This window comes from Macrobrachium rosenbergii, chromosome 39 (genome assembly GCF_040412425.1).
Source record: "Macrobrachium rosenbergii isolate ZJJX-2024 chromosome 39, ASM4041242v1, whole genome shotgun sequence".
Taxonomy (NCBI): Eukaryota; Metazoa; Arthropoda; class Malacostraca; order Decapoda; family Palaemonidae; genus Macrobrachium; species Macrobrachium rosenbergii.
In genome coordinates, this window is record NC_089779.1 from 17,535,930 (window position 1) to 17,559,182 (window position 23,253).

At 38.7% G+C, this 23,253-nt stretch overlaps 3 protein-coding genes across 4 annotated transcripts in view; all 3 read left to right on the top strand.

The window, feature by feature from the left end:
* LOC136825794 (dipeptidase 1-like) lies at positions 1 to 17,449 on the top strand. Its single transcript, XM_067082702.1, has 11 exons — positions 1 to 138; positions 1,843 to 2,026; positions 6,516 to 6,672; positions 7,481 to 7,613; positions 8,876 to 9,026; positions 10,856 to 10,916; positions 11,422 to 11,598; positions 12,829 to 12,916; positions 14,124 to 14,199; positions 15,905 to 16,046; positions 17,277 to 17,449. The coding sequence occupies exons 1-11, from the start codon at positions 66 to 68 to the stop codon at positions 17,355 to 17,357; spliced, it is 1,323 nt and encodes a 440-aa protein (XP_066938803.1). The 5' UTR covers positions 1 to 65; the 3' UTR covers positions 17,358 to 17,449.
* LOC136825586 (uncharacterized PE-PGRS family protein PE_PGRS34-like) lies at positions 2,120 to 3,432 on the top strand (the record flags this gene model as incomplete). The annotated part of the gene is made up of 2 exons (XM_067082170.1): positions 2,120 to 2,294; positions 2,357 to 3,432. Coding segments are annotated over 2 exons (1,251 nt in total), but the record flags the coding sequence as incomplete, so codon positions are not given.
* LOC136825795 (cubilin-like) overlaps positions 17,277 to 23,253 on the top strand; it is a 19,828-nt gene continuing 13,851 nt past the window's right edge. Inside the window, exon 1 of one of the 2 annotated variants that reach the window (XM_067082703.1) lies at positions 17,277 to 17,404. The gene's annotated coding sequence lies outside the window, so the exon portion shown is untranslated. Of the gene's footprint in view, positions 17,405 to 19,165; positions 19,306 to 23,253 lie in introns of those variants that run through there. The other variant, XM_067082706.1, reaches the window with a different exon arrangement.

Here is a 23,253-nt window from a genome sequence, read left to right on the forward strand (position 1 = left end):
AAATCGTTCCGAAACTGGTGACCGATAAGCTAAAGGTTTAACGGTACATCTGGTGTTGGGAGACAATGCATCTTGGCTTTTTCAAACAATGCAGCGCGGCTGTGCGCAGTCGCTGGTTTCCCGCGTTGGTAGACGGTTGTAAGTAATGTTTCTCTGCACTGGAGTTACCTTCTTCTTCTTCTTCTTCTTCTTCTTCTTCTTCTTCTTCTTCTTCTTCTTCTTATTATTATTATTATTATTATTATTATTATTATTATTATTATTATTATTATTATTATTATTGGTGAAGAAATCCACAGTGGTTTAGGTGTAAATATTATATATAATTATATATTTTAGTGACTCATGCTATTACGAGATTTTTATGAATTATTATTGTTATTGTTAATATTATTATTATTAATTAATTAAGGACATAATCCTTCATATTCGTCTAGAAATGCACACTCATGCATATGTTGCACGTGTATGTGCATTAATGTTTGTTAGTCGTAGGTAGCATTGCTTCCGAATATAGATTTTAATAGTCGATATTCTCCGAGGTACTTAAGCATTATGTATTAAGCTGTACATGTATGTACTCGAGTAAGTACTGTACGTATTAATGCATGTGTATGTATATACACACACAAATGCATACACACTACACACAGACATACAGATATATTATATATATAATTATATATGTATGTATACATATATATGTTTGCTTGCATGCATGCATTTGTGCATTTTAATCTTTGTTATGATTGAAGCCACGACATTTTGTGTTTGTATTTCGTTTTGCTCGAAACAGAAGCGTTGAAATATAGTGGCACCATTTTTTCGTTGGAAAATTAATCGATACTTCTAATAGTATTATATGTTTGGGTACCTTTTGTTTTTCTTAAATTTAGTTAAATAAATTTTCTTGACTCGTATAACGGTGGCTCTCTAGATAGGCTGTCAGCTATGCAATACTGATTATATGAGAGAGAGAGAGAGAGAGAGAGAGAGAGAGAGAGAGAGAGAGAGAGACTTTTCAAGTCACTTAAGGATTAACTTTAATGCATTTGCAGATTACAGTAATTCAAGTTAGTCTCAGAATTAAGTCCAATTGAAGGCTAAATTTATGCCTTTTGTAGACTGCAGCCTAAAGTTATATTTCATACATTTTAAGATTACAGTGATTTATGTTCGTGTTCGTGCAGTTTCAAATAATTGCAGATTTTAGATGACAGTTAATACAATGTGACATAGAGCTTTCTAAAATGACTGTGTTTGAAGATACATTTGAAATGTAAAAGACGATACTTCTCATCTCTCTCCCTCTTTGCTTAACAGACTTGTCTTATTGTTAGGATTTACTAGACGATATTTCTCATCAATCTTTGCTTAAGGATCTTTCCTATTTTGAGAATATACAAGACGATACTTCTCCTCTCTCTCTCTCTCTCTCTCTCTCTCTCTCTCTCTCTCTCTCTCTCTCTCTCTCTCTCTCTCTCTCTCTCTCTTCGCTTAAGGATCTTTCCTATTTTGGGAGTATACAAGACGATACTTCTCATCTCTCTCTCTCTCTCTTCGCTTAAGGATCTTTCCTATTTTGAGAATATAGAAGACGGTACTTCTCATCTCTCTCTCTCTCTCTCTCTCTCTCTCTCTCTCTCTCTCTCTCTCTCTCTCTCTCTCTCTCTCTCTCTCTCTTCTTAAGGATCTTTCCTATTTTGGGAATGTACAAGACGATACTCTCATCTCTCTCTCTCTCTCTCTCTCTCTCTCTCTCTCTCTCTCTCTCTCTCTCTCTCTCTCTCTCTCTCTCTCTTTGCCTAACGGTCCTTCCTATTTCTCTTTTCCGTACCAAAGACCTGGAGACGCCAGAACCTACTAAGATGCAGCTGCAAATGACGACGGTCTTCCCCCTGGTCCTGCTGATGGGCATTAGTACCCGTCTGAGCGCCGCTGGTTCATTGCACTGGGCACAACGCCCCTACGAAGAGCGACTGGAACACGCCAAGCGGATACTCAGAGAATCTCCTCTGATCGATGGGTGAGACTTTTCTGACTGGTATTTGATTGGTTAGGGTGACCTGAGGTTGAAAGGTGGTGGACTGGGTGACCTAAGATTGGAAGTGGTTGACTGGGTGACCTAAGATTGGAAGGTGGTGGACTGGGTGACCTAAGATTGAAAGGTGGTGGACTGGGTGACCTAAGATTGAAAGGTGGTGGACTGGGTGACCTAAGATTGAAAGGTGGTGGAGGACTGGGTGACCTAAGATTGAAAGGTGGTGGAGGACTGAGTGACCTAAGATTGAAAGGTGGTGGAGGACTGGGTGACCTAAGATTGGAAGTGGTTGACTGGGTGGCCTAAGATTGGAAGGTGGAGGACTGGGTGACCTAAGATTGGAAGGTGGTGGACTGGGTGACCTAAGATTGGAAGGTGGTGGACTGGGTGACCCAAGATTGGAAGGTGGTGGACTGGGTGACCTAAGATTGAAAGGTGGTGGACTGGGTGACCTAAGATTGAAAGGTGGTGGAGGACTGGGTGACCTAAGATTGAAAGGTGGTGGAGGACTGGGTGACCTAAGATTGGAAGGTGGTGGACTGGGTGACCTAAGATTAAAAGGTGGAGGACTGGGTGACCTAAGATTGAAAGGTGGTGGTGGACTGGGTGACCTAAGATTGGAAGGTGGTGGACTGGGTGACCTAAGATTGAAAGGTGGTGGACTGGGTGACCTAAGATTGAAAGGTGGTGGAGGACTGGGTGACCTAAGATTGGAAGGTGGTGGACTGGGTGACCTAAGATTGAAAAGTGGTGGAGGACTGGGTGACCTAAGGTTGAAAGGTGGTGGTGGACTGGGTGACCTAAGATTGAAAGGTGGAGGACTGGGTGACCTAAGATTGGAAGGTGGAGGGCTGGGTGACCTAAGATTGAAAGGTGGTGGACTGGTTGACCTAAGATTGAAAGGTGGTGGAGGACTGGGTGACCTTAGATTGAAAGGTGGTGGAGGACTGGGTGACCTAAGATTGGAAGGTGGTGGACTGGGTGACCTGAGATTGAAAGGTGGTAGACTGGGTGACCTAAGATTGAAAGGTGGTGGAGGACTGGGTGACCTAAGATTGGAAGGTGGAGGACTGGGTGACCTAAGATTGAAAGGTGGTGGAGGACTGGGTGACCTAAGGTTGAAAGGTGGTGGAGGACTGGGTGACCTAAGATTGAAAGGTGGTGGACTGGGTGACCTAAGATTGGAAGGTGGTGGACTGGGTGACCTAAGATTGGAAGGTGGTGGACTGGGTGACCTAAGATTGAAAGGTGGTGGACTGGGTGACCTAAGATTGAAAGGTGGTGGTGGACTGGGTGACCTAAGATTGAAAGGTGGAGGACTGGGTGACCTAAGATTGAAAGGTGGTGGAGGACTGGGTGACCCTAAGATTGAAAGGTGGTGGACTGGGTAACCTAAGATTGGAAGGTGGAGGACTGGGTGACCTAAGATTGAAAGGTGGTGGACTGGGTGACCTAAGATTGAAAGGTGGTGGACTGGGTGACCTAAGATTGAAAGGTGGTGGACTGGGTGACCTAAGATTGGAAGGTGGTGGACTGGGTGACCTAAGATTGGAAGTTGGTAGACTGGGTGACCTAAGATTAAAAGGTGGTGGACTGGGTGGCCTAAGATTGGAAGGTGGTGGACTGGGTGACCTAAGATTGGAAGGTGGTGTACTGGGTGACCTAAGATTGAAAGGTGGTGGACTGGGTGACCAAAGATTGCAAGGTGGTGGACTGGGTGACCTAAGATTGGAAGGTGGAGGACTGGGTGACCAAAGATTGGAAGGTGGAGGACTGGGTGACCAAAGATTGGAAGGTGGTGGACTGGGTGACCAAAGATTGGAAGGTGGTGGACTGGGTGACCTAAGATTGGAAGATGGTGGACTTGGTGACCAAAGATTGGAAGGTGGAGGACTGGGTGACCAAAGATTGGAAGGTGGTGGACTGGGTGACCTAAGATTGGAAGGTGGTGGACTGGGTGACCAAAGATTGGAAGGTGGTGGACTGGGTGACCTAAGATTGGAAGGTGGAGGACTGGGTGACCTAAGATTGGAAGGTGGAGGACTGGGTGACCTAAGATTGGAAGGTGGTGGAATGGGTGACCAAAGATTGGAAGGTGGTGGACTAGGTGACCTAAGATTGAAAGGTGGTGGACTGGGTGACCTAAGATTGGAAGGTGGTGGACTGGGTGACCTAAGATTGGAAGGTGGTGGACTGGGTGACCTAAGATTGGAAGGTGGAGGACTGGGTGACCAAAGATTGGAAGGTGGTAGACTGGGTGACCTAAGATTGGAAGGTGGTGGACTGGGTGACCAAAGATTGGAAGGTGGTGGACTGGGTGACCAAAGATTGGAAGGTGGTGGACTGGGTGACCAAAGATTGGAAGGTGGTGGACTGGGTGACCAAAGATTGGAAGGTGGTGGACTGGGTGACCTAAGATTGGAAGGTGGTGGACTGGGTGACCAAAGATTGGAAGGTGGTGGACTGGGTGACCAAAGATTGGAAGGTGGTGGACTAGGTGACCTAAGATTGGAAGGTGGAGGACTGGGTGACCAAAGATTGGAAGGTGGTGGACTGGGTGACCTAAGATTGAAAGGTGGTGGAGGACTGGGTGACCTAAGATTGAAAGGTGGTGGAGGACTGGGTGACCTAAGATTGGAAGGTGGAGGACTGGGTGACCTAAGATTGGAAGGTGGTGGATTGGGTGACCTAAGATTGGAAGGTGGTGGACTGGGTGACCAAAGATTGGAAGGTGGTGGACTGGGTGACCTAAGATTGGAAGGTGTGGACTGGGTGACCAAAGATTGGAAGGTGGTGGACTGGGTGACCAAAGACTGGAAGGCGGTGGACTGGGTGACCTAAGATTGGAAGGTGGTGGACTGGGTGACCAAAGATTGGAAGGTGGTGGACTGGGTGACCAAAGATTGGAAGGTGGTGGACTGGGTGACCAAAGATTGGAAGGTGGTGGACTGGGTGACCTAAGATTGGAAGGTGGTGGACTGGGTGACCAAAGATTGGAAGGTGGTGGACTGGGTGACCAAAGATTGGAAGGTGGTGGACTGGGTGACCTAAGATTGAAAGGTGGTGGAGGACTGGGTGACCTAAGATTGAAAGGTGGTGGAGGACTGGGTGACCTAAGATTGGAAGGTGGTGGACTGGGTGACCAAAGATTGGAAGGTGGTGGACTGGGTGACCTAAGATTGAAAGGTGGTGGAGGACTGGGTGACCTAAGATTGAAAGGTGGTGGAGGACTGGGTGACCTAAGATTGGAAGGTGGTGGACTGGGTGACCTAAGATTGGAAGGTGGTGGACTGGGTGACCTAAGATTGGAAGGTGGTGGACTGGGTGACCTAAGATTGGAAGGTGGTGGACTGGGTGGCCTAAGATTGAAAGTTTGTGAACTGGGTGACGGACCATTAACATTCGGTTCGTGGAATGCTGATATTTGACATTTGTTCGAAGGGTTGACTAAAGATTGACAGGTGTTTGTTTGGGTGATGGGTGATTGACAGTTGAGTGTTATGTTGAGCAAAGTTGACGGGTGTTTGGTGTGGTGACTGAAGGCTGACAGTTGTTGTTATATTGAGCAAGGGTTGATAGTTGATCGTTTGGGTGACTAAAGATTAAAAAAGCTCTCATTATTTAATATTTTTATTGTAATTTCCTTGTAGGCATTACTTGAGGTTCCTTACCTTATTTCTTTTTACTGTACCTCCATTCATATTCTCTTTCTTCCATGTTACTTTCCACCCTCTCCTAACAATTGTTTCATAGTGCAACTACGACGGTTCCCTCCTGTTACACCTGTTAAACTTCTTGCTCTCAGCTTTCCTTTTAGAGCAGGATTACCTCATAGTTCCCAGCGCTTGGCCTTCGGCCTTATTATGTATTCTATCTGTCTATCTATCTATTGTAATTTTCATCTTTGATACGTTATAAATGCCAAGGAACCACTTATACATGTGGAGTATTTAGTTTTTTTCGTTTTTGACATAAATCTTTAATAATGAATTTAAATATTATTATTATTATTATTATTATTATTATTATTATTATTATTATTATTATTCAGAAGATGAACCCTATTCATATGGAACAAGCCTACAGGGACCATTGACTTGAAATTCAAGCGTCCAAAGAATATTATTATTATTATTATTATTATTATTATTATTATTATTATTATTATTATTATTATTATTATTATTATTCCAAAGATGAACCCTATTCTTATGGAACAAGCCTACAGGAACCATTGACTTGAAGTTCAAGCTTCCAAACAATATGGTGTTCATTAGGAAGACGTAAGAGGAGGCAACGGAAAATACATGAGGAAATGATACCACTTATTGAAAAAGAAAAAGAATATGTGAATATATGAATAAATAGATAAAAACGTCTTAAAATGCGGAGAGAAGAGTAACAGGGTAGCAGTGCACCGAATCCTCGCTTGAACTTCCGATCAGTCTTTTTAAATTTGATGTTTCCTTCCCAGCCACAACGATGTCGCCATGGACATCCGGGCCGTTGTCAGCAACAGGTTGGAAGAGTTCCCCTTCGACCAAAACCTGACGGAGATTGAGCCCTGGGCGTCCAGAATGGCGTTCGCTACAGATCTGCCCAGGCTCCGGGCCGGGTTGCTGGGAGGCCAGGTCAGTTGGAGGATGAGCCCTCTCTCTCTCTCTCTCTCTCTCTCTCTCTCTCTCTCTCTCTCTCTCTCTCTCTCTCTCTGTATGTGTGTAGTACCGAGAAGGAACCTAGCGATGCTTGCTAAGTTTTGTTTGCCTTTGATTCGCTTTACATATTTGTGTGTGTGTGTGTGTGTATGTGTGCATTCACGGAAGCCAGAAACAGTACATAAGCTCCTCAACTCTCATTAGCTTGTTCTTTCGTTTTATATACAATATTCATTAATTTAGGCCAGTTATGTAACTTATGCTGATGTTCTCGTTTTTGTAATTTTTTTGTGTTTATTTGTTTTCAGTGTGGAATAAACAATAACGTAGTGATGCGATTGTGATGGATGTAATTATTATTATTATTATTATTATTATTATTATTATTATTATTATTATTATTATATTATATTATTATTATTATTATTATTATTATTGTTATTATTATTGTTTTAAAGTTTACTTAATCTTGTATTATTATTATTATTAAGTTTTAAAGTTTACTTAATCTTGTATTATTATTATTATTATTATTATTATTATTATTATTATTATTATTATTATTAAGTTTTAAAGGTAATTTTATCTTGTATTATTATTATTATAAAGTTTTAAAGTTCACTTCATTTTGTATTATTATTATTATTATTATTATTATTATTATTATTATTATTATTAAGTTTTAAAGTTCACTTAATCTTGTATTATTATTATTATTATTATTATTATTATTATTATTATTATTATTATTATTATTATTATTATTATTATTATTATTATCCAGTTTTGGTCAGCCTTCGTCCCATGTTCGTCCCAGTACAAAAACGCAGCCACACAGACCCTGGAACAAATCGACGTCATCCACAGATTGGTGGAAAAATACCCAGGCGATCTCCAGTTCGTAGATTCAGCCGATGGTGAGTGAACTAATTGACTGATTTAATGCCACAGCTAGCGTTGCAACAGCTCTATGGTCATGTGCTCGATGGCGAGTTAGAAAACTAGATGTTGATGACATTTTTACTGATTGAAGATTTCGCCTTTGAATTGTGAACGGTCTTGCTTTCAAGTATTATTATTATTATTATTATTATTATTATTATTATTATTATTATTATTATTATTATTATTATTATTCAGAAGATAAATCGTATTCATACGGAACAAGCCGACCACAGGGGACATTAACTGAAATTCAAGCTTCCAAAGTTATTATTATTATTATTATTATTATTATTATTATTATTATTATTATTATTATTATTCAGAAGGTGAACCGTATTCATACGGAACAAGCCCACCACAGGGGCCAATGCCTTGAAATTCAAGCTTCCAAAGGTTATTATTATTATTATTATTATTATTATTATTATTATTATTATTATTATTATTATTATTATTATGGAACAAGCTGACCACATGGGCCATTGACATGAAATTCAAGCTTCCAAAGATTAATATTATTATTATTATTATTATTATTATTATTATTATTATTATTATTATTATTATTACTCAGAATATGAACCCTATTCATATGGAACAAGCCCACCACAGGGGCCATTGACTTGACATTCATGGTTCCAAAGGTTATTATTATTATTATTATTATTATTATTATTATTATTATTATTATTATTATTATTATTATTATTATTCAGAAGGTGAATCCTCTTCATATGGAACAAGCTGACCACAGGGGCCACTGACCTGAAATTCAAGCTTCCAAAGAAATACAGAAAGAAGTGATCTCCCTTATTAAAAAGAAAAAAAATAAATTAATATATTAATAGATAAATATTTATTAAAATGCAAGGTTCTTTGCAGCGTGCCTTCGGCCCCTAGCTGCAACCCCTTTCATTCCTTTTACTGTACCTCCTTTCTTATTCTCTCTCTTCCATCTGGCTATCCACCCTCTTCTAACACTTGCTGTTTAGTGCAACTGAGAGGTTTTCCTCCTGTTACACCTTTCGAACCTTTTATTGTCAGTTTCCGTTTCAGCGCTGAATGACCTCATAGGTCCCAGTGCTTGGTCTTTGGCCTAAATTCTGTATTCATTTCAATTCACATAGGTTTTCAGAGGGTGCTTTACGAAGCTCCTAAAACTTCCTTTCAAGAGTAATCCTTCAAACCTTACATCTATAAGGGCCGTCTATAGGACTTTCCGATCCTTCCACAGGCATCCTGGCCGCCCATGCTGACGGGAAAATAGCCTCCTTGATCGGGGTCGAGGGAGGTCATAGCATGGATGCGTCTCTCGGCGTACTGAGGACTTTCTACAACGCCGGAGTGCGGTACATGACGATCACCCACTCGTGCAATACGCCTTGGTAAGGATGTCGATGAAATACCGCTGACGAACTTGCGTATCCCATTTTTTCTTCAAGTTTTTGTTTTCCAGCACAAGCGTCTCAGTTTTTGATAAGTTATAATATAACAGTGTGAAATTCATAGAGAGGAATTTTATGGGGGGGGAATTGTGACCACGGGTTGGCAGGCTCAAACTGGCTCTAGGACCACACAAAACGCAGTGGGCATCTGTCCGCACTACTGAGAGGTCACTCTGGGCTTTCACTCCGCTAGCCTGTGTGTTTGTGTTAGTGTTCTGTTGCATATTATTTGGAAAACACCTTTTGGGACAGACAGTTTTGGAAAGGGGAGGGGAATGAAATTCTGACATGTGGTGAAAGGGTGCATAGGCCAAAAAAGGTTGAGAACCATTGCTCTGTGACAGTGGTTCTCAACCGGGGGGGCGTCAGCAATTTCCAAAGTATACCTTAGTTTAACCAGACCACTGAGGAGCTGATTAACAGATCTTCTAGGGCTGGCCCGAAGGATCAGACTTATTTTACGTGGCTAAGAACCAATTTCCAGGGGAGGCGCGAGCACTAGGGAAGAATTAAAAGTTCTCTAATTACATTCGTTATTCTCTTAATAAGATTGAGGCGCTAGTATTCAGATGTTTATGAAAAAATGCAAACGTAGCGACATATAACGTTAGTTCCTATAGTCTACTACTCTAGTTAGACAAGTTGGGCTTGCCATGTTTTGTAATTATTTGCCTCCCTCCCTATCCCACGAAATCCCTTCTCTTTCTCTATTTTGTGTTTTCCTTTAAATCTGGGAGGGAATTTTACTCATAGAGGGGGCGTGGTAATGAAAAGGTTGAGAACCATTGCTCTATAACATATAAAAACTTGTCAGGTATCGTCAGGAATGTGTTACGTGAGTTTTTTTTTTTTTTTTCTTGACGTCCCCTGTCAAGAGTCGAATTCATCGTCAGCCTTAATAATGAGGCTTATCAGGTATTGATCTCGAAGGCAGTCGCCCCCCTTCTGCAGTCAGGGTGTTGAGGAAGCAGTTGCATGTGGATATAAAAAAAGAATAGGATTATATTATATCCATTATAATGTATTGCACGTTATAATGTATTGCACGAAGTATTTTTGCCTGTGGAAAGATATGGCGCCTTCCGATTTTCATCAAAGACACACACGCTATATATATATATATATATATATATATATATATATATATATATATATATATATATATATATATATATATATATATATATATATATATATATATAATATACGTTTGTGTATATATAAAACAACCACAGGAAAAGTGAAAAAGGGAGGACTGTAAATCCTTTTGATTGTTAGATATATAAATCATGTATCAAAGTGATTGTAATCATATATATACATATGACTTTTTATCGCATCACCGTGATTCATATACAATCAGAAAGCTACAAACGTCCTTTAATATCCAATTCGCTCTACCTCGGAAATAATATATTTTCATATATGTTACCGAAGGGGAATTTTTTAGTTGATAATAAGTACGCCGTCCCGTGGGCTCGGGACGGCGTACTTATTATCAACTAAAAATTTCTTCGGTCAACATATATGAAAATATATTATTTCGAGGTAGAGCGAATTGATATTAAAGGACGTTTGTAGCTTTTTGATTATATATATATATATATATATATATATATATATATATATATATATATATATATATATATATATATGTGTGTGTGTGTGTGTGTGTATGTGTATGTATGTATGTCTGTATGCACGTATACAGGTTCCAGAATGTCTTCGCTAAATAAAACGCAAATAACCATTTCAATCTTGTATTCAAGGGGCGACAATGCTGGTATGGAGGACACACCTGAATTTGGCGGGCTGAGCCCATGGGGCGAGGTGAGAACTTCTAATGACCAAATGATTATTGTTATTATTATTATTATTATTATTATTATTATTATTATTATTATTATTATAGAAATAATCAGCACACAATCACGTGTGGAACAGAAATAAATTTCTGACTCGCATCAGGATCGAACCCGGGTCTTTCAATTGAAAGACGAGACCGCTGCCAGCCATGCTACGCAAGTCATAAAAGAAGCTGGAACCTGAGTACCGCTGTACCTAAAGCTTTACCTGGGCAGGATAACTGCCCTGCATACCTGCGCGTTTTCCCCAACTTCCCGACTCAGCAATGACCCATTGGACAGCATTCATTTGAATTATCCTTTCTAAGTAAATATGTGTGGCTTGGTTGGCAGCGGCCTCGTCTTTCAATTGAAAGACCTGGGTTGGATCCTGATGTGAGTCAGAAACTTATCATTATTATTTGTGGAACTAGTTGATGATATTCGCCTGTCAGTCTGCTGTCATTTACTTTTACGTTGCCTCTTGACAGAGTGTCATCCAAGAGATGAACCGTTTGGGGATGTTCGTGGACTTGGCCCACGCCTCCGCCCAAACCATGCGGGATGCCCTGGCAGTCAGCGTTGCCCCCGTCATCTTCTCCCACAGCAATGCCCGGGCCGTCTGTGCTGTCCGCAGGAATGTCCCAGATGATGTCCTTTTGACGCTGGTTGGTTTCGATTTCTGCTTCATGATTTTGGATTATTTTGATTTTTTTTTTTTTCAGTGATTCTGATTTTTTTGCTCTCAGTAATTCTGAATTATTTTTTTGTTTATTTTTTCAGCGACTCTGGCTTTTTTTTTTTTCCTCAGTGACTGAATTTTTTCTCTGATTCTGAATTTTTTTTTTTTTTCTCAGTGGCTGAATTATTTTTTTGTTTAATTTTTCTCAGTGACTGAATTATTTTTTTGTTCATTTTTCTCAATGATTCTGAATTATTTTTTTGTTTATTTTTCCTCAGTGACTGAATTATTTTTTTTTTATTTTTCTCAGTGATTCTGAAATTTTTTTTTTCCACAGGGACTGAATTATTTTTTTTTTTTTTTCTCGGTGATTCTGATTTTTTTTCAATGATTCTGAATTTTTTTTTTTATTTTAATGATTATGAATTATTTTTTTTCTCAGTGATTCTTAATTATTTTGTTTGTTTATTGTTTTATTTGAATTTTATTTTCATCAGTGATTTTGAAGAATTTTTTAAAATTTAATGATTGATTTTTTTTTTCATTTTTTATTTTATGTATTAATTTGTTGTGTGGTTAGCTCAAAAGTTTGTTGTTTGGCTTTTTTGCATTTTAACTTATTGATTCTAATTATATTTCCTAGTACTATGTTAGATCATTGTACTTGCAACGACGTCATTGTTACAATTATCATTATCAATAGATGTCATGAAATTAATTAAATGAAAATATTACAACAATTCCATTTAGAAGTCAAGGTTACTTAACGATTTGTCATTATTACTTCCATTAAAAATAAAGTTTATCTTAATGATTTGCCAACATTACTTCCATTAAAAGTAAAGGTTTCTGAATGATTTGTCAATATTATTTCCATTAGAAATCAAAGGTTCCTGAATGTTTGTTCCTGAATGATTTACCAATATTACTTCCATTAGAAATCAAAGGTTTCCGAATGATTTGCCAACATTACTTCCATAATAATTTAAAAATTAAGGTATCTGAATGATTTGCCAATATTACTTCCATTAGAAATCAAATTTTCATAATGGTTTGTCAACATTACTTCCATTTAAAAATCAAGCCTGAATGATTTGCTAACATAACTTGATTTTTTATTTGCCAACATTACTTCCATTAAAAATCAAGTATCTGAATGAATTGCCAATATTACTTAATGGTAGAAATCAAGTTTTCTTAATGATTTGTCCCTCAGCGTGAAAATGGAGGAGTTATCATGGTGAACTTCTTTCCTGTGTTCTTGTCAGATGACCCCTACAACACTACCATAAGCAATGTTGTAGGTAAGTTCGCCAAAAAAGATAGCATCCGGTTAATGTTCCTTCAAAGTCGTGAATAAATATTTGTCTTTATCCATTATGAGTAAGAATATGTGTTGAATGAGTCTCAACATCTTGTAGTCGCGTGGAAATCATGGACTTTCGGAATTATTCGGTGGGGGTACAGTCCAGCTTCTCACAACTGGCACTTGGACCTGGCCGCAAAATCCCGAGATGTATGCTAGTATTGCGCCAGCATCGTTTTTTTTGCCATGCCCCTAGGTTAGGTTAGGTTGGTTAGGTTAGGTGAGATTAAATCAGTGCTCTTAATATAATTTGGGTGTGGGAAACGTAATGAGATTGTTTTCAAGAAAAGTCTATGGTTAGTTTTTAAGATATGGCGTCCCGCTTTTTCAGGGAAAGGTCGCCATACTTGGTTGCATCTCGGGGAAATTGCAACCCGGCCACTGCCGGACCACAGAAAATCCCAGATGACAGATATCACCCCTGTAAAACCGCCTTTTAAACAAACTTTTGGGGTTGAATTGCTCTGCTTTGTAACCCACTTGTAATAATCACTTACATACTGAAAGCCAGAGAGGAGATCATGTCTCCTCGGAACTTGTGGCATGTTGTTTGAGTTGAATATAGAACTTAGGCCATAGGCCAAGCACTGGGACCCATGAGGTCATTCAGCGCTGAAAGGGAAATTGACAGTAAAAGGTTTGAAAGGTGTAACAAGAGGAAAACCTCGCAGTTGCACTATGAATCAGTTGTCAGGATAGGGTTAAGGAAAGTAAGATGGAAGAAAGAGAATATGAAAGGAGGTACAGTAAAAGGAATGAAAGGGGTTGCAGCTAGGGGCCTAAGGAAGGTGTCAGCAAGAATGTGTACACATAGGGGTTTAACACTGGCGGAGGTATACGCTCCCTGAGTACTTTTCCCACAGTTATTTCTTAACTGAATGTGTTCTTAAGCTTCCATGTTAATGTTGACTTGTCAAACAGATCATCAAGTTACGTTACAATGGCGATGGTGACTAATCTTATATTTTAATGTCATGTATTGATTTCATGTTGTAAACACTGACTACAGTATTTTCTAAAATAAAGGATGTTACACCAAACTCTACCAATCTGTAACTATGACATGTGCAAATGATATGTGTACATTTCATTCGCATTCTGTTGTATAAGTTACTGAAACTAACTCGACCTATGTTTCCCCGCAGAACACATCAACTACATCCGGGACCTTATTGGCGAAGACTACGTGGGCATCGGAAGTGATTTTAACGGCGTGTCCTTGTACGTGGGTGAAGCAACCTCCTCTTCTCTTGTACAGTGTTTCATTGTCATCATACTGTCGAATAATCACCAGTTAGAAGTCATGGTGTACTTGCTGTAGAAGGTCTTGTCATTGACGCAACTCTTTCCCTCTTGGGGGAGACTGAGTCTAACCCAGTGGTTTTCAACCTGTAGGCCATGGGCAGTTCAGAGGGGGGCCATGCCACGGACACTAGGAGATCCAGAAAAATTTCTTGGGGGGGCACAAATTTTCATATTATACATACATACATACATACATATATATATATATATATATATATATATATATATATATATATATATATATATATATAAATTAACTTTATGGTCAAATGAACAATTGTGTATGTGATATATATATATATATATATATATATATATATATATATATATATATATATATATATATATATATATATACATACACACACACTCATATATATATATATATATATATATATATATATATATATATATATATATATATATATATATATATATATATATACATACACACACACTCATATATATATATATATATATATATATATATATATATATATATATATATATATATATATATATATAATATATATATATATATATATATATATATATATATATATATATATATATAATTGTTATTATTATTTTTATTTCAAAATTTTATTATTTCTATAATAGATTTTTTCCCATTTTTATGTCTCATTTTTGTTTTTATCTAAATCTTCAATATTGTTATTTTGTCATTATTTTTCATTGGGGGGGAGCACGTGCCCAGGTCCCCCATACCCCCTGGATCCCCTATGGCCACGGACATCTTCAAAACAGTATTTAAAAGATGAAAGACCATTTACAGTGAATCCAGGCCAGTGCTTAATTTCATAAGTGAAGAGGTTTAGTCTAACCCCTCTCATTCCAGTTTTAGAACAGAGCGATAATTTTACTTTCTCCGTATGGGGGTTAGTCCAATCCCACTTGAATTTTTATTATTTTCTTTTCTCCCTAGGGGGTTAGTGCCGTCAGTTCACCTCACGCGCGGCGCACTGTAGGCATTACTTGAGGTTCTTTGGAATGTCCCTTCCTGAGTCCCCTAGCTGCAGCCCCTGTCATTCCTTTTACTGTACCTCTGTATGAAAGGAGTTGCAGTAAAAGGAACGAAAGGGGTTGCAGCTAGGCCTAAAGAAGGCACGCTGCAAAGAACCTTAAGTAATGCCTACAGTGCACCGCACGAGGTGCACTGACGGCGCTACCCTCCTCATGGGGAGTCTATTGTTGGTGAAGTAAGATTGTATTTCTATCTTCGTCAGTAAGTGAAGAAGGTTCTGCTGAATATATCACATATTTCATGTATCTACAAAACACAACTATTAAGGAATATTAAGGAGACGTCTTAATTCCTCTCAACAAGAAGAATTTATGCAGTTACACTATTACCTCCCAAAAGGAATATTTATTTTTACTTTACTGGCAGAATATTAATTAGTCTTAATTCCTCTCTACAAGAAGAATTTATGCAGTTACACTATTACCTCTTAAAAGGAATATTTATTTTTACTTTACTGGCAGAATATTAATTATATGTATTTACAAAAGATAAGCCTCTTTTACGAGTAGAAAGTAATTCTTCGCCGAAGTAGAAACTGAATGTGCTAATGTGTTCTTCATTCTTCTGTGTTCCCAGTTTACCCATTGGCCTGGAGGACGTGAGTAAGTACCCTGACCTCTTCGCCGAGCTCCTGTTGGACGAGGAACGGTGGAACGACGAGTCCCTGAAGAAGTTGGCGGGGCTAAATTTAATTCGGGCATTCAAGGAAATAGAGAAGGTATGCTTTGGTATTTTACTCTTGTTCCATTTGCTTGAAAATTATTATTATTCCTGTAGGGGAGGTGGCACTTACAGCGTGCCTTGCGTGGCACACTGTAAATGGTTAGCGTCGTGGCGGGTTCGCCTCTCCCCCAGAGAGATGAAAAATCACTGGCTCTGTATCACGATCAGTTACTGCTGCAGTGTGGGGTCTGCTGTGGTGGGAGGTTGAAACCAACTTTCTTTGGAAGCTTGAGTTTCAAGTCATTGCCCCCTTTGGTGTGCTTGTTCCATGTGAATAGGTTTCATCTACTGAAATAATAATAATAATAATAATATATTGTTTCCATTGGGCCCCTTGGGTAGTTGTCCGACTTCCTTAACTCTACATTGATGCAGTTATTAGTTTCTCAAAAGTGGGCAAATCCTTCTGGCAATCCCTATGCGAGTCTAGGCTTACTCTCGTGTCCTTCGGATCTGGGCAAGAAAAGGGCTTTAGGTTTTCCTTCCCTTGGACTTTGCCGTATCAGATGGTCGAGAGGGGAACTCCCCCTCCCGCCAGGTCAGAGCGCGGAGCCCTAAGTCAGGTTAGGAATGTAATTTCTGGTTAGGTGAGGGCAAGACACTATTGAAGGTTAGGTTACCTGGGGAGGTGGAGGGGAGGATCTCTCTCTCTCTCTCTCTCTCTCTCTCTCTCTCTCTCTCTCGCCAGGTAAGGGCACGGTGCCCTAGGTCAGGTTATCAAGGCAAGGTCAGGTCGGGTCAGGATACAGCATTCTAGGAAAAGTTAGGTTTTTGGCCCATTTTCAAGACTTATTTCTCACGCATAACCCTGTCTTCCTACTCTGCATCCGCTTCGAGTGGCAGTGCCCTGAAAAATGAAAATCTCTTCTTTTTTTCCCCCAGTCTGTTTTAGGCAAATTATTATTATTATTATTATTATTATTATTATTATTATTATTATTATTATTCAGAAGGTGAACCCTATCCATAGTGAACAAGTCCAGAGGGCCCACTGATTTGAAATTCAAGCTTCCAGAGAATAAGGCGTTCATTAGAAAAGCGTAACAGAAGGTACAGTAATGGGAAACACACAGAGAGAAAGAAGAGACCTCACTTATTAAAAAAGAAAAAAATAAATTAACAAATTAATAAATAAAACAGAAATGGGAGTAAATGATTAAAACACAGGGAGAAATCCTGAAGTGTGATGCAGTGAAGTACAGGCAACCATTTTCTGATTTCCCAGGTACGAGATGACCTGTCAGGAATGTTGCCTGTGGACGAGCCTATTCCCCGAGGAGACAGCGTGTGTGAACGAGTGGCCTAAGCCGAAGGAATTGTAAATAGCTTCTCGCTCTTCTGCCAAGATCCCGTGTAGGCAGAGTTCTGATTTCTTTGTAGTAAATTGGTAGCAATTTTTTTGCAGTGGTTTATTTCTCATATTTCATTTGTTTGTAGAATCTTGATTTGTAGATGGGTCATTGCACTGTAGTTTCCTTTTGTTGTTGGTTCGGTAGTTACAGTGAATTGATCATTGGTCCGCATTTGTAAGGTGCATTCTCTCTCTCTCTCTCTCTCTCTCTCTCTCTCTCTCTCTCTCTCTCTCTCTCTCTCTCTCTCTCTCATTTCGAAATATATATTCATATACTTTGCATCTTCTTTCTCAGACATGAGAACCTCTCTCTCTCTCTCTCTCTCTCTCTCTCTCTCTCTCTCTCTCGCAAGTGATGAGGACGCAAGTTCTACGAATTACCGTAATGGATTCGACATAAATGGCAACTCTGAACAGCTGTGCTTTTATTAAACTGTTCTCCTTGTTTTCTCATTTATTAGAAATAATTTCTCGTTTATGATTACGATGGTGCAGCGTTTTTGGCTATCAAAAGTGGCGAAGTGCAAAATATATATAATGTGCTTCAGTTTACCTTAGTAAAAGTATTTACATTCCTGAATTTTACAGTTAGCTATGTTTTTTTCAAACAGTATCATATGCTTTGCTTGGCCTTATAATTTTCATTGATCTATTCCTTATACACACACACACCTATATATATATATATATATATATATATATATATATATATATATATATATATATATATATATATATATATATATATATATATATTGTTAAGGATATACATTCCTCCCTCCGATTCAGCCTATCTAGCTAACTTATTCATCGAACTTTATTTCACGTTAGCGTATAGCTGGCGCCAATATGGCGGAACTCCGTTGTTTTACTCATAGGGACCGAGAAGCGCGCCTTCCAAGCCGACAGAAATACCCACGCCAGATAAACAAGGGGTGCCCCCTTAAACCCCCTTAGAATTGTACGATGGGGGCCTGTAGGGATTAGGAAGGGCAGAAAGGCAATTGGGGCTTGTGGGACAGGTAAGTTTGCATCTATAGGCATATTCAAATAAGTGTGCTTTTCCCATACCCTCCTTGCTAGCTTTCTTGGCTGCTTGCAGGTACAGCTGGGGCCCCCCGTCCCCCCCCCAACGCGAAGGCGATCTGCTGTTCAAAAGGAGAACAGAGAACTCCCTGACTTTATCTAGAGCGGTAGCTCCGCGATTCTTCCATCCCCGCTGGGAATGACGACCATCGATGAACAGCCAGTTCGATTGTGGGCGCCTATAACAGTTGAACAGGTTCGTACATTGCAGTAGTCATTTAGCCAGCCCTATCCCTTGTTCTACCGTCCTTAATTCCCCCCTCTTTTTATCCTTTAACCTATTCCTCCACGAAAATCTTCCCTTACCCAAATCTTGCCTGTATCCCCTTGCCTTGCCATCCACGTACCTTGAATTCGAGTAACGATCCCGATAAACCATCATTTATCCCTCCACCAGTGCAATCTAAGGGCTATTCTAGCAGTTAAGTTAAAAATTAACCAAGCAGTAGTTAACTTTGGGCGCGTACAGTTACGTCTCCATTGTTAGCGCACCCGCGACGCAGATCCTATTCACGGGCTTTCCTCAAAAGCACCTTCCAGGATAATTTATGTATTGTATTTAAGAAAGTGTTGTGTAATCTGCAGTAGGAAGATTCCATTTCCCTTAGTGTGAGAAGGGCTAACGCAAACCGTCTATTTCAGGACGATACACGTGGTACGAATCGCAAAATTCCATGCTTCCATACCCACCTGCCACTGCATTACCTGGTTGTAGTTAGAGAAGTTCCGTTGTGCCAACCATTTTTAAGAAGTAATTCCTCCATCCTGGAACCCCATCATAGGCCTTACTATTCCACTTAGTCAGGGCAGATTGAAGGTGATCATTATCATTGACTGATTATTGCAGATTGGCCGTTTTATCCACTTATTTGGTTGCCAATCCATGTCATCATTGTTACTGTGCTCTATCATGAATCTGTCCCTCAGTGATTATGTCGTATGGTGTCTAACTGTTAATTTATTAATGTTAAGTTGTTAAGTTTCCCTGAATAAACCCCTGTAAATTGGCAAAGAATTCTAAATTCCAATATGGCGACCTTCCACCTTAAATTATAACTCCAGGAAAACTCTGAGGTAAGTCTTCATTAACTTCCTTTTTGTTTACGACTGGACTCCCTTAGTCTCGTGGCAGCCTTAATTATCATTTTGTGTGTAAATTCTCATCAAAACCTGAGTCCAGTACGTAACAATATATATATATATATATATATATATATATATATATATATATATATATATATATATATATATATATATATATATATATATATATATATATATATATATATATATATATATATTAACGAAGTGTCTAAGTACGTGCGACGAAGAGACCATGAACTGCCTTGTGAAACCATCTGTGTAATTAGGGAACATCCATTACTCATGCTAATGAGGGGGTGATGTCATTATAGCCTTCCGTTATTTCCATATGCCCCCCAGAACACACGGTGTTTATTTATTTATTTTTATTTTTTGACGCATGCGCAGTTCGGCTCAACTGAGAAATTCGCTGTAACTGTAAGGTTTGACGTAGAATTTTACTGAGATGCGGAAATAGTTCAGCTGAAAACTGATGATGGTTTATATATATCACAAGAAAATTTTACACATAAAATTTGGCATAAATGTAAAAAATAAAATTTAACTGATTATTATTGTCCGTTGACAGTCAGTATAAAAACTATATAAAATATATTGCCAATTAATATTATGAAGATTCATATAGAATATATTACCAGTTAAAAATTATTTTTGTTTGTTGATCATTATTATAAAAAATTGATATGAAATATATACCCAGTTAATATTATGAAAAATTTATATAAAATATATTGCAAGTTAATAATTACCATAAATATCAGATATAATTCCACCAAACATTAAACTATAATAGATCGTTACCGTAAGGTAATTTGATATAAAACATACGTCAATTGCCAAACTATTTTATAACCGGTTACCATCGCTAGTTGGTACCTAAGAGTCAGGTGGACGTGACGTAACGTCCCGGAGAGCCAATTAGTGTCAGCTTCAGCCTCTCATTATTCAGTGATTATGACTGTCATGAATTTTGATGTTTCACAATCACATGGTCTTTACCCGGGAATTGGGACCCTGAAAAAATTATTATTATTATTATTATTATTATTATTATTATTATTATTATTATTATTATTATTATTATAACAGTACTATTCGTGTTGTATTATTCCTCCTGTAATCCTCGTACCCCGTAGGGGGGGGCAGGTTGGTAGTGCCATCAGCGCACCCCATGGGGTGCACTGTAGGCATTACTAAAGGTTCTTTGCAGCGTCCCTTCAGCCCCTAGCTGCAACCCCTTTCATTCCTTTTTACTCTGCCTCCGTTCATATTCTCTTTCTTCCATCTTGCTTTCCATCCTCTCCTGACAATTGTTTCAACATTATTTTCAGTACTGAATGGCGTCATAGGTCCCAGCGCTTGGCCTTTGGCCTAAATTTTATATGCCAGTTCCAAAACGTCGTACTGTCTTGGAAATCTTGTCAGTCCGAATGTTTTTTGAGAGAATTAGGTTTTGGGGGCCCGGTAAATGGACAAATAACGTTTTAGTTGTTCTCACGGAATGCTTATTATATGTTTATCTGTTTATTAATTTATTATTATTTTTTTTTTTAATAAGCGAGATCTCGTCTTTCTGTATTTCCCTTTACCTTCTTTTACTTCTTTCGAATGAGCACCATCATATTCTTTGGAAGCTTGAATTTCAAGTCAGTGGCTCCTTTGGTGAGCTTGTTCCATATGAACAGGTTCATCTTCTGAATAATAATAATAATAATAATAATAATAATAATAATAATAATAATAATAATAATAATAATAATAAGTACATTTTGGTAATGAGGAAACCAGTGAATGTGTGACAATTTGATATATTTTCACAACTAGTTAATATGATTGTTGTATGACCAATCGTACCACTGAATGAGGTTTGTATTCTTTATTTATGGGTGGCAGAAGGATCAGTTCCTATAGGAAACAAAGAAATGTCACCGAAATTAACAATGTAATCGTAATTAAACGATTATGTCATTGGAATATATTGAATAGTGAAGACCATTTAAACAAGTCAAAAATGCGCCGAAGTTTCTTCGGCTCAGTCGATTCTTCTGTACAGAGTATGAAGCTTTAACCAAGGCCCGGTGGTGGTCTTGCCTATATCGTTGCCAGACGCACGATCATGGCTAACTTTAACCTTAAATAAAGTAAAAACTACTGAGGCTAGAGGGCTGCAGTTTGGTATGTTTGATGATTGGAGGGCGGATGATCAACATACCAATTTGCAGCCCTCTACCCTCAGCAGTTTTTAAGACCTGAGGCCGGGCAGAAAACGTGCGGACGGACAGACGAAGCCGGCACAGTAGTTTTCTTTTACGGAAAACTAAAAAAATACAAGATTCAGAATGGAAGACGAGATGGAGAATGAGGATAAGAATAAGAAAATTTAAATGGCTTTCTTTTATATGAGTTTGGCTGTCATATAAAAGTTACTCTCTCTCTCTCTCTCTCTCTCTCTCTCTCTCTCTCTCTCTCTCTCGTAGGAGGTAGTACCATCAGTGCACCTCACGCGCGCTGCATTGTAGACATTACTAAAGGTTCTTTGCAGCGTCTCTTCGACCCCTTGCTGCGACCCCTTTCATTCCTTTTACTGTACCTCCGTTCACATTCTCTCTCTTCCACCTTACTTTCCACCTTCTTCTAACAGTTGTTTCAAAGTGCAACTGCGAAGCTTTGTAACCCCTTACTCTCAATTTCCCTTTCAGCGCTGAATGACCTCATAGGTCCCAGCGCTTGGCCTTTGGCCTAATTTCTATATCCCAATTCCATCTCTCTCTCTCTCTCTCTCTCTCTCTCTCTCTCTCTCTCTCTCTCTCTCTCTCTCTCTCTCTCTCTCATCCGTAAAACTTCTAGTATTTGTAGTTTCTCCTTTTGAACTGACAACGTATCTTAGTATTCCTTTATAAGGAAGAGGTATTGTAAAGGTAATATTAGTAGTAGTAATAGAATAATATTCAGATAAATAGATCATTATCATTCAATAGATTTCTCAAGAATTTGCCTATTGCTTATAACACTCTCGCAGCAGTGGTGCAGTGGCTTTGAAATATGCAATGTCAATTCTGAAGGTAACTATAATTTATTTCATGCTTACACTGTGTAAGTCTGAAAAAGGAACCATATATTTGTGTATTGCTTATACAGATAAGCAACTTAGTGCTAATTGGTGACCGCCACGGGATGTGTGCTCCGTCGGTATTCAACCCCCTACAGCCATCTGTATTGAGCTTGGGCCGTAGGTAACTATTTGTAAAGGCCATCAGGTTGAAATGTACTGATATGGGTACAACGAATAAGGTGGTCAAGAACAGAATGCGCCCACTCGGGTATTACTGTCATCTGGGCCAGCCATTATTCATTAGTTCAAGCATAAGTTCCCCGCGTGAGGTGCACTTGGGCATTACTTAAGGTCCCTTGCTGCAACACCTTTCGTTCCTTTTACTGTACCTTCGTTCATATTCTCCTTCCATCTTACTTCCCACCCTCTTCTAACAGTTGATTCATAGTGCAACTGCTTTGAGGTTTTCCTCCTGTTACACCTTTCAGACCTTTCTGCTCTCACTTTCCCTTTCAACGCTGAATGACCTCAAAGGTCCCAGGGCTTGGCATTTGGCCTTAATTTTATATTCCAATTCCAATTCCTTCTGCAACTGAAAGTGACCGAAAT